General features: G+C 43.6%; 1 protein-coding gene across 1 annotated transcript in view; it reads right to left on the reverse strand.

The window, feature by feature from the left end:
* Nucleotides 1–12,629, reverse strand: part of ERBB3 (erb-b2 receptor tyrosine kinase 3) — a 138,772-nt gene that overhangs the window by 66,913 nt on the left and 59,230 nt on the right. Inside the window, exons 2-3 of the mRNA XM_060252442.1 lie at nt 9,199–9,350; nt 6,625–6,811 (exon numbers count right to left, since the gene is read on the reverse strand). Coding sequence (XP_060108425.1) covers nt 6,625–6,811; nt 9,199–9,350 — 339 coding nt within the window. The remainder of the gene's footprint in view (nt 1–6,624; nt 6,812–9,198; nt 9,351–12,629) is intronic.

The following is a 12,629-nucleotide window of genomic DNA, read 5'->3' on the forward strand; positions in this document are numbered from 1 at the left end:
ACTGATTTTTTTTTTAAATAACTGATTCTTTTCAGAAAGGAAAGGCAGGCTGCATGTGTTCAGAGGGACTAAGAGGAGGGAACTTTTAAAAAAGCAAATTCTTATGAGAAGTCCAGTTTTTGTGTTTTTAAAATGTTTCTAAAGCAGAAGTTAAATACTCATGACTGTAAAGATATTTCTGAGAGTATGGCAAAAGCCAATTGAAATTTCCAGTTGAGGGAGGAACTCAGTGATTGAGGACAGGACAGCCTTGTACTACTCCATAACTAGGAGAAACAGAATAAAGTGCACAAAACAAGCCAATACAGGCAAATTTGCTTTCTTTACTAAATTTAGTCAGGTTATTGGATTCACCTTTTCTGGGCAGAATTCCAGTTGCCTATATATTGCAAATTATAGCGTCCAAAGTCTACACAGTGTGCCTTTAACCCTGGACTTCTAGATCTGAGGTGAGAATCCCTATAAACACCTAAGAAGCCATCTCAGAGAGATACATGGATGTCCCATTCAACCCAGTATCCTGATTCAACAGGGCCAACATTGCATGCAACATGTATAGCATAAGCCATGAGCTAATAATGGAGGAGGAGATTGGATTTATACCTTGCCCTTCACTTGGAGTCTCAGAACAGTTTACAATCTCCATTCCCTTCCCGTCCGCACAATAGACACCCTGTGAGGTAGGTGGGGCTGAGAGAGCTCTTTTGAGAACTGTTATTGGGAAAGCAGCCTTTTCAAGAACTGTGACTCACCCAAGGTCACCCAGCAGGTGTATGTGGAGGATTGGGGAATCAAACCCAGTTTTCCCAGATTAGAGTCTGCACACTTAACAACTGCATCAAACTGGCCCTCCAAATGGACATGGAGCAATCCATGCCTCATCTGCCAAATGCTTCCATCACCCAGTTACATGCTGCACCAATGGAAGGTAGACACTCCCCCACCAACAAATTTCCACTTTATAATTTATACCTAAAATAAGAGTCCTGCTTTTTTGCAGTCCCTTGGTCTATATGGTGGTAATTGTTATAATTTGCTAAAATCTTTTTTGTCTATTTGGTCTGACTTTGCCCTCTCCATGGCACAAAAAGGACCTTGCTGGAATTCTACAGCACATCTATAATTGGTCTTTGAAGGGAGGAGATCAGAGGTGATCAAACAATCTTCGCAGTGCACGCCTACCTAGGGCTTGACCCTGCACTGGTCCTTGTCCATCTTGCTTACTGACAAGGGCAACTGCAGGGCCAGCATGGGCTACACATGTTGCAAGACTGAGCCAGCTGCCCAGGGTTAGTACGAGAGACCTTTTCTGCACCTCTGCCACTAGCCAGTTCTACTACTAGGCAGGAGGAGGATGCCGCAGATTCTGATGCCGACCAAAGGCAGCAAATGGTTAATTCTTCCCTTTATCAGTACCACAGGGAAAGGGATTGTAGACACCACTCTGAAACCAAAGATAACCTATATGCAGGCAGCTGTTGGGTACCTGTGTGTCCTAAGGATGAATGCCTTGATGCTTAAAGTAAAAAATCCTTGTGCCCACATTCTGCACCAAGGGCAGCTGCAATCTGTATAACTTATGTACATCAAGCATATATACTTGTTTTGCACAAAATAAAGAATCAAAGTCTGACACTGAAGCTCTGCCACCTGGAAATCCCATCTTTCTTGAAGTGCAATTTATGCTGGCACTGCCGGAACTGGACACTGGGTTAGATGGACCATTCACATGCCTGAGTGCTATGAGATAGTTTTATAGATGATTTATAGAGATCTCTGAGGTTTCACTAGGCTTCGCACTCTCACTTTTCTCTCTGTCTTCACAAGCTTAAAAGCATTAGCCCTGTGTGCGTGTGTGTGTGTGTGTTTGTACGTACCCATGTGCATGTGGTTTTTGTTTCATTTCTTAGGGAAAAAAAAGCTATGATAACTCAGGATGCTAAGCTTTTTGCCCGGTTCCATGTTCTGCCTTTCCACTGTGCATTTGCACAAGATGCAGAGTTCTCCCTGCAAGACGCATTCACCAGGAATTTTGGATTGCCTCCTCTCCAACTTATTAAGAATTCCCACATCAGCAAGATATTGCACTAGACAGTGGAGATGTAGCTAAGCAAGAGACGTCTGCTTTGCAAACAGGAGGCCACACTGACATCACCGCTCAAGGAATCTTTAGCAAGGCTGAGAGAGAAATTTGCTCAAGACTCAAAAGGGGCTGGGATTGAAACTAGACAGTCAGCATCAACAATATGGCTAAATTGCAACTCAGCGGATTCCGTTTGATGTAATGCTCTGTAGCTCTGCACATGGACTCTGGAATTCTATAGTAGCAATTTAAAGTTTAATGTTTTATACTTGTTTCATTTTCTGTTGTTAGAGATTTTAAACAGAGAATGATGATCAGGGACAAAAAATCTAAGCCGTGCTGAGAAGAGAAGTGTCTTACACTTGATGCTAGGAGCCCCTGCCAAGCCCTATTCTGGTTGTTAACAGCCCACAGATTTATATTTCGCATCCTGAGGCCTAGAAACTTGGCTTTTAAAAAAAACAAAAAAAAGTGAGTCTCGGAATTGTGAAGGAGCTACAAGGTTTTATGTTAGAAGACAAATTCCAAGATCCAAGAGATCACAGCCAGGCGGACTCCTAGACACTCTGCCCACAGGGCTAATTGTGTCTAGCAGTTTCCAGTAAACTCAAACTGTTGTTAAGTAGTACGGAGATTAACAGTGTGAGATCTGGGTTGGTCTTCACCTAGTGGCTGGATTTTGTTATTGAAAGGAGAAAAGAAAAAACTTCAGAGCAAGAGCAGGATTCTGTGCATAATATATCAAACCCATAGATCTTTATATTATACCCCAAAGAGATTGTAAGCACTTTTAATATGTTCTTTTAACTATTGGCACTGCAAAATCCATCATATTATATACAATACTATTGCATTCACTTCCATTAAGCCTTCTGTCGCCTCACCCTATAGAATATACCTTTGTTGAATGGTCTTGAAATAGTCATGGGTGCAAAGACAGGCATCAAAAAGTCACAAATAAGGGCACACCTATATGACAAATTAATGTCACTTCCCACAATGGACCTGTGGAACTGTAGGTGCAAGTGATGGTGATGATATTGGATTTATATCCTGCCCTTTACTCTGAACTTCAGATTCTCAGAACAGTCACAATCCCCTTTACTTCCCCCACACCCACAACAGACACCCTGTGAGCTGGGTGGGGGAAAGAGAGCTCTTTTAGCAGCTGCCCTTTCAAGGACAACTGCAGTGAGAGCTATGGCTGACTCAAGCCCATTCCTGCAGCTGCAAGTGGAGGAGTGGGGAATCAAACCTGGTTCTCTCAGATAAGAGCACTACACCAAACTGCTGAACTCTCTCTTAATAGACAGCCATTTTACCATCACAGGGCTACGATCCCCAAAGTACAAGGGAGGGGGCAACCTATGGAATTTCAGCTAGTGTTAAGGCTGTAACGTGGATATGTCCATAGTACAGCACAGCTAAGTAAGGATGGTGGGGAAAATACTGTTCCTCAACCCTGCTTTAAGGACTTGAAGCCTGACGAAAGTTCAGGAATCAGCTTCACTATCATGAATGAAGGGAGCCTAAAAGATCATATGTTAAACCCTTTTTCAGCAGTCTAAGTCTCCTGCAGGTGTTGTGCTACTGTGCCATACATTTGAGAGAGGATCATTTCATTTTATCCTTGCAGTAATCCTGTGAGGCAGGTTAGGTTGAGTGATTACCAGCCCAAGGTCAATCGGTGAGCTTCATGGCTTAGCTGGAATTTGAACTTGCATCTCCTTGGTTCAACATATACTCTGCTGCACTAGTTTCTGCCTAGGACACCATGCTTACTAAATAACCCGTGGCAGGACCAGATCTGGGGGGGAGTGGGGGGTGCTTGCCCCGGGCGCTGGCGGAGGGGAGGGCACCAAAATAGGTATGAATCCATTGTATTCTATGGGACCATAAGATAGAATGGCCCATAAGGGGGCATCATTTTTTAATTCCCCCCCCCCTCAAAAAACATAGATCCAGTCCTGATCCATGGCCTTGCGCCCCTAACATATCAAACAGGGGTGGCCAAACTTGCTTAATGTAAGAGCCACATAGAATAAATCTCAGATGTTTGAGAGCCGCAAGACATGAATGTTAGATGTTTGAGAGCCGCAAGCTGGAAGGGAGGCATAGATGGGGGAGAGAGAGGTGGAAAGAAAGCAACTTTAAGTGCATTCTCCAAGCTGCCAGCTGGCTTGGCTTAGAGAAGTGATTTAAAGAGACAAATGCCTTCTACAAGCCTGCCAACCGGGTAAGAGGGGCTTCAAGAGCCACACAATATGTGTGAAAGAGCCACATGTGACTCCTGAGCCACAGTTTAGCCAACCCTGATATAAAATAACCTTCCATCCCCTCCCCTTACATGGTAAGAACCTGGTGCTTCATTATCTGCAACATCTACTGTCAACAGCCTTGCAACCACTCATCTGTTGATTGTTTTCAATCCAACATTTACGGATCAAAGATTGTGATAGGTCCTGTTTTTCAGGCCACACACCTCCCCATATCTGGGCATTAATAGAGTAACCCTTTGTTCAGGTAAGTCCTACTCTGTTCAGTGGGGCTTGCTCCCAGGTGAGTGTGTGCATGATTGACATGTGTCAAGCTAAGGGAATTTATCCACTTAGCTGACCACATTCACAGAATCCCAAACAATACTTCTGATTTGTGGCAGAGGGCTCTTCCTCATAACTTTGGCTTTATTAAGGTCTATAATCCAGTACTTTCATGATGAGCAACCTTTGCCTTTATTGGGTTATTTAATCTAGGAAACCGAAACACGAACAAAATAAACCACATATAGGGAAGTAAAAAATCAGACAAATGTGAATTACATAAAGGCGTATTGATTGCTGTTGTTGTTTACTGTTGTTTAATGGAAGTTGATTAAATTGCTAGGTACACTTCTGAACAAAATTACAAGACCAATAATTACATGGGATCTTGTTATACGAAAGAACAAAGTCCAGCGGAACCACGTGGCCTCAAAAGCTAAACCATCCCATTATGATTTTTAGGGTTTAGCCAGGGAATGTGTTTGCTGCCTAAAGGACAGGCAAGAGGTCACCTGTCATAGGAGCTGAAGTCATTCTGTTTACCCACGGAGCAATCATACTCCACCCAGTAACAATCCCAATGGCCCACATTCACCAACTCCCAGGCCACATATACCCCAGTCTTGCCTTCAGAAAAATGAAAGAAAAATCCTCAAGGATCTGGTTGATAAGACTATGGAGACCCATATATTGTCTCTGGGTCAAAGGAGAGCCTTATCACCCACTCCCAGCTTTTAGCGACTTGAAGAAGGGTAATCTCAACTGTTACTGAATTGGCAGTGAGGGAAGGTGCCCTGCCTCCAATCCCAGATAAGAAGGACTAAATTGTAGTTTCTGAGCAGTGAGATAAGGCATTCATCACATATTCAAAGGCATCTTCTCTCACATCACTTTAAATGATCCAGGAGATTGAGGCAAAGAGACCCATTAAATAGTCACAGCCAATTTATTGCAATCCCATATAGAGAACAGATGTGCCTGTGCAGAGCAACCCTGGACTCCCTTGGTGGTCTCTCATCCAAGTACTAACCAAGGCCACCCCTGCTTAGCTTCCAAGACTACCCAGGTCAAGGAATAGTCTAGGACTGAAGGAAATAAAGACAAGACTGGATCAAGACCAAATGAGGAGCTGCCATTGCTTCCTTCTTCCTGCTGCATACCCCCTCATGTTCCTGTAGGTCCCCTGTGCCTCAGAACTAGCATTTCGTGGACGTCAGAAGGCTACAGTGGAAAAGAGGAAGCAGGAAAGTTCCATTCTACCAATGGAAAATTTATTCCGGATCCAGACTGCAGTACAGATGCTAACAAGTAGATCCCAACCCCCCACTGCATGCAAAAGTGGTAGGCATGCACTGGCAAGGCACAGCCAATAGGGACTTCCCAGTGCATACATAGAATACCCAACAACAAATACAGCCACACTTTTTAAAAAGGAAAGCCCTGCCTGAAACTCACATTCTTCCATCTCATCTGGGATTATTTCTTCTCAAATCTCAGGCACATGGCTGTTGGCTAGGATTAGTCAGGAGTGAAATAAGGCATTTTTGCACATGCTCAAGTCAATCCTTTGTATGCCCCAAGGCTGAACCTCAGCATCGAAAACACTTGCTAGGATTCTGTCCTGGTGAGCAGTGACTTGCATGAAACCCTGAAGGAGGCAGGAAAGTACTGCTGGGATTGGGTGGCATGGGCAGGTAAGCAGCAGCAGGAGAGAGTGGGAGCTGTTGTACAGCCCAGATCCTGAGGAGCTGCAGTCAGAAAAACACATCCAGGTGCTTAAGACAGGGCAGCATGGCTTTGCTCAAGACATTAAAAGGGCAAAATGCCCTTAATATGTCTGCCATTTCTGATTCAGGAGCCATTCTGATTTGTCCCCTGTTATGCTATAAGAGACTTACCGAGCTCCACTGAGGCTATTTCACACAAGGAAGAAGGAAGCAGTAAATACTGATTCAACAAGACTCAAGCCAACTTGAGAAGACCTACATCCTGTCGACTCACCTGTGAGCTGGTTGAATCCCACTTGGCGCAGGGCGTGTGTGACGTTTTTTGCGTAGTTGAGGAGGATGAAGAGTGCGTACTTGTCTTCATAATACTGGGTCCCTCGCACTATGCGCAAATTCTGCAGTGGCAGGTACGTGAAGACATTCATGGCAATCAAAACATAGCCAGTCACTTCTCGGATCGTCTGGGAAGAGTCAAGAGGAAAATCAGGGACACCATCCACCCATTCATTACCAAATCAGATAGCAAGTCACTTTACTAATGGCTCATCTCACAGTTCAAAACAGGCTATAAATCCTGGAACTCTGGGGCTTAATGCAAGAAAATAATCTGTGCTCCTTATGTATAATGTCCAGATTTTGGCCCAGTCACTTCCACATTTGGTTGCAGATTCTGTTACTAGCATTCCTCAGAAGTGCCTCCCTCATATAAGCCCTTGAAGAACACTTTGACTACTGCCTGTCACCGCCAAACAAATATCGCAAATGCACTAAGAATACTTCAGTCAAGGGGTTGCACGAGGGAAAATTATAGCAAGCACCAGTAAGGAATTGAATCCTAGATCACAGCAGCCATTTTTCTGTCTTGCTGGCTCAGACTCAATCTGTTCTCAGCCCTCAAAGCTCATGCTACTATAAAGGTGTTAATATTTAAGGACTCTTCTCTTGTTTTTGCTTCAATGGACTAAAACAGCTAATCCACTGGATGATGTTTATTTACTCCTTTTTCTCACTATCTGACTTTATAACTAGTAGTAACATCCTGCAGCCGCCATGGGGTTCATATGTATCAACATTTGAATAAAGTTAGTTATCCAGGGACAAGACCTTAACCCTACAAGAGGCTCCCACTTTCTTCTTTGAGTGAGAAAGCATGTGAATCCCCCAAAAGTTCCACCATGATTTCAATTGAGGAACTGTTTGAGGGTGTGAAAAACTACATGTGGTTACTGCCCACACAGGGTCAGCATCATCCATTCTCATCTTAAACAGAAATGACCGTTGAGGGAGCATGAGTGGGCAGGAGAAAGGGTCAGCGTGACTTCAGAGATCATTCAATGAGCCAGTTGCACAACGGAAGCTAAAAAAAAAAGCTAATTCTGGGTCCGATGAGTTGGCCCTGTTGGCACAATCCCACTACAAAGAACCCTTCTCACGCTAATGGCATGGATCCCACATGCCGTGGGCAAGTTTGATCTAGACTGGTGCATCACAGGGCAATTCGGAGTTGCCGTTCCCTGCCTGGCAGCTGTTCCCTTGAGAGAGGGGCACAGTCTGAAACTCCCCTGTCTTCAGCTGTGAGCTGAAGGAAGCTACCCCCAGCTCACACATGCTTGGCAGGGCGCAAGGGGGAAGCCTTAGGCTCTACTTCTTCCCACAGGGCAAATTCCCTCAGATCCCAACATACCAATGGGAGCATCATTAACCTGCAGTCTTGGCACTGAGCTTCTGTTCCCCACCTTCGTATACAGGAAGCTGACAGCGCATATTTCTGAACCTTGGCTATTTGACAGGGCAGAGACGAGGTGCCATGTGTGCAGTCTACTTGCCTGCTACCACAAAGGGCAAGTTGAGGCAGGGCCTTGTCTGACAGGAAATCTGGAAGCAGGTGAAAGAAGAGAGGAGAGGAAGCTTCCAGCACAGTTCGCTGCTCCAATGAGATACAGCAACGAATCAGAGAGCACCATAAACCCTGGCTAGATTGGCTTCTTGAAATCTCCAACACCCACTCACTGGGACAGCTGGGCTTCTCTGCCCCTCACTCTACTTGTGTGCATTTTGTATCCCTACTCCAGATATTGCAACCAAGAAACTCAGATCCTCTGATCAAACTATATGATGCAACATATGGCTGCAAGCCTACACATGTGTAGTAAGAAAAAAGGTTCATTGAATTCAGGGGGGCTGGAGTCAAGATCCATGAGCAACAGTACCATGATTAGCAAACTGACTTTAGACCAGAATTTATGTTTTACGACATGAAAGGAAGGAATGATGGAAATTGTTCCATAGAGGAAGCATATATTCAGAAATATTGTTGCAATTAAACTCACTTTATCATAGCAACATCTCCATCAAGTCAAGAGTCCCCAAACAACCCTGGTTTTCCTTCACAGAGGTACTTCAATAAATATTATGAACATATTTATTATGATGTCAGAATGTGATAAATTGAATTTCATTGTTATAAACCATACATTCTATTTGATAAATTTGATATTATGTTTATCATTAAATATCCACAATATAGTTTGGTTGATTTAGGTGATTTTGTAAATATCATATGTGGTACGGTCCCTTTAATTCTAGCTGTTTCCTGCTCCACCGTGGTCCCTATTTTAGTTGTATTAGCTGGCATGTATGGTAGCAGGAGCCTGCTTTCTTTTCTTATTTCCCCCTTTGTTGGGGGGGGGTGTGTGTGCAGCCATGGACAGTTGGGACCTCTCAGCCCAGGACAGCTGCCCATAATACCCCATGGCTAAGTCCTCCCCAACTGCATCATGACCTTGCCACAGTTGCTTCCTCCCCCACCCCATACACAACAATGAATCCCCCTTCCTTTGTTTTTTACCTGCAAGAAGGAGAGGTCTTGATTTTGTTCAATGAGGACAATTTCAAGATTGCCCATGACAATTTCACAGTTGTTGTACATTTTATGGAGCGTCTGGTAGCTCTGATGGGCATCGCCAGTCACACTGAGCCCGTTGAGAGTGCCTGCACAGACTGGAACAAGAGATGGAAAAGAGGCACATGAATCATTTGGAAAGGCAGGTCAGTTGCCAGGTTTCAGAAGAAAAAGTCAAGCCTCAGGCTCTTTAGGGGGGAGGGTAAAAAACCAATACATTCATTAGATAAAGTTAAATATCCATCCCAAGTGGGATCATCCATTTGTCATGGATTGACCCAAGAAATCCTTCATTTTTAAATTATTATTTGCTTTGACTGGATAAGCTTTTGACTTCTGTTTTGTATTGATCTGTTGTTTTAAATTCTCCACTGACTGCCAGGCACTGCAATCAAAGGGGAGGAGTCCTCTACAATTCCTCAGAAGAACAGCACCTATAACAGGAATTCATATCACTTTAGACACGAGTCTGGGCACATCTCATAGAATATTGAACCTCTGTCCCCAGTGACATATTACAAACTGCTTTTCAACCTCTTCTTCCCCAATCCATCACAAACAATCTGCTCATAAGAACATAAGAGAAGCCATGTTGGATCAGGCCAACGGCCTATTCAATCCAACACTCTGTATCACACAGTGGCATACACATACATACACACACACACAGTGGCTAATAGCCACTTATGGACCTCTGCTCCATATTTTTATCCAATCCCCTCTTGAAACTGGCTATGCTTGTAGCCGCCACCACCTCCTGTGGCAGTGAATTCCACATGTTAATCACCCTTTGGGTGAAGAAGTACTTCCTTTTATCCTTTCTAATCTGACTGCTCAGCAATTTCATTGAATGCCCACGAGTTCTTGTATTGTGAGAAAGGGAGAAAAGGACTTCTTTCTCTTTCTTCATCCCATGCATAATCTTGTAAACCTCGATCATGTCACCCCGCAGTCCACGTTTCTCCAAGCTAAAGAGCCCCAAGCGTTTTAACCTTTCTTCATAGGAAAAGTGTTCCAAACCTTTAATCATTCTAGTTGCCCTTTTCTGCACTTTTTCCAATGCTATAATATCCTTTTTGAGGTGCAGTAACCAAAATTGCACACAGTACTCAAAATGAGACTGCACCATCAATTTATACAGGGGCATTATGATACTGGCTGATTTGTTTTCAATTCCCTTCCTAATAATTCCCAGCATGGCGTTGGCCTTTTTTATTGCAATCTCACATTGTCTTGACATTTTCAATGATTTATCTACCACGACCCCAAGATCTCTCTCTTGGTCAGTCTCTGCCAGTTCACAACCCATCAACTTGTATTTGTAGCTGGGATTCTTGGCCCCAATGTGCATTACTTTGCACCTGGCCACACTGAATCTCATCTGCCACGTTGACACCCACTCACCCAGCCTCAACAGATCCCTTTAGAGTGCCTCACAATCCTCTCTGGTTCTCACCACCCTGAACAATTTAGTGTCATCTGCAAACTTGGCCACTTCACTGCTCACTCCCAACTCCAGATCATTAATGAACAAGTTAAAGAGCATGGGACCCAGTACTGAGCCCTGCGACACCCCACTGCTTACCGTCTTCCACTGCGAAGACTGCCCATTTATACTCACTCTCTGGTTCCTATTAATTAGCTAGTTTTTGATCCACAAGAGGACCTGTCCTTTTACTCCATGACTCTTGAGCTTACTAAGGAGCCTTTGATGAGGAACTTTATCAAAAGCTTTCTGGAAGTCAAGGTAACATCTATTGGGTCCCCTCAAGCTGCTGTTTGAGAAATCCAAACTTCCCTTTGTATCTAGACCTGTAAATGTCACCCACTAAAAATCTAGAAAGGTTATCACTCTGTTATCACTCATACTTGAATGCAAACCAAGGAACTCTTTTACAATAGAACTCAAAATATAAAAATCTGAATTCCCCAGAAAACTGAAAAAGCAACAGAAAAATACAGAACACAGGCTATGCCAAGAATATGAAATGTGTGTGTGTGTTTCTTTCTGAGTTTTAAAAATAATACATTGCACAAATAGTGAAAAACAAAGATATTTTTAAAAGAAATGCTACTGAACAACAGAACAAACACAAACTGAGCTGCCTACAACGGCTGTACTGGAAGATAACTGGGCAGTGCTGACTTGTGGCACGTCTCGACAGAGAGGAAGTTAGCATGAAAAACAGTCACCATGGAGTCCTTTTCTCTGGCTGTTTGCCACTGGCTAATCTCACCCAGTCCTGAATGGCATTTAGCCAGGCAAATGACGGACAGTCACAAGCACCACCTGCACACCCTGGCCCACCCCTCTGAAAGTAAATAAGCCATCAGCTTCTCCCCACAGCTAAAGTGGCTCATAAGAACTTTGTAAAAAGATTGCTCAACAACCCTTTGAGGATGCCTGCCTACATTCTGGATCATCCCCCATATTGTTTTGTGTTCTCTTCAAGAGGGATGACAAACCTAATGTGGGTGCACTTGTTTTTTAACACCCATCAACAATAGCGATGACTATGCTGTTGTACTAATTTTCATGCTATCTAGTTAGCTTCCATAAGGTTCATTTTCTTGTATTTCATGAACGAGCAGTGCTGTCCTAAGCAGATTTCCACTCTCCTAAACCAATGGGTTTAGATAGAAGGCTTAACTCTGCTTAGAATGGCACTGTTAGCATCCTTGATGATGGCAGGCATTCCCACCAAAGAGCTAAAAGGTGACCACTGGAGTGAAAAGAAACACTAGACAAGCAGCACTAAGAAAGTAAAAAAGTGACTCTTGCTTTCTCCATGCACAAAAGTTTACTTCATCTGGCAATTAGAGTGGCAACATAAGAACAGAAGAGGAGCCATGCTTAATCAGACCAAAGGTCCATCAAGTCCAACATTCTGTTTGCACAGTGGCCAGCCAGCTGCCTCTAGAAAGCCACACACAGAATGTCTGCAACAGCATCCTCCCACTCATGCTCCCCAGCAACTGATATAAAGAGGAATACAGCCTCTGGTACTGGAGGGACTAGATATCCATCATGACTAGTAAGCACTGAGAGTCTCTGTCCTCCATGAATCTGTCCACTCCCCTTATAAGTTTTTAATGTTGGTGGCCATCACTATATCCTATGGCAGTGATTTCTACAGTGTAATTATATACTGTATGTAGAATTAGGTCCTGAATCACCCACCATTCAAATTCAGTGGATCACTCCAGGTTCTACTATTAGGCCCTTCCACAGCATGCATAATTTCATAAACCTCTATCATGTTTATCCTTGTTTGATTTTTGAGCCAAACAGCCGTAAGCATTTTGACCAATCCTCATACAGCAGCTGCTCTTTTAGGTTTCTCTTTTCCACACCTTTTCAAGCTCTACAATATATT

Source organism: Heteronotia binoei, chromosome 13, assembly GCF_032191835.1.
Source record: "Heteronotia binoei isolate CCM8104 ecotype False Entrance Well chromosome 13, APGP_CSIRO_Hbin_v1, whole genome shotgun sequence".
Taxonomy (NCBI): domain Eukaryota; kingdom Metazoa; phylum Chordata; class Lepidosauria; order Squamata; family Gekkonidae; genus Heteronotia; species Heteronotia binoei.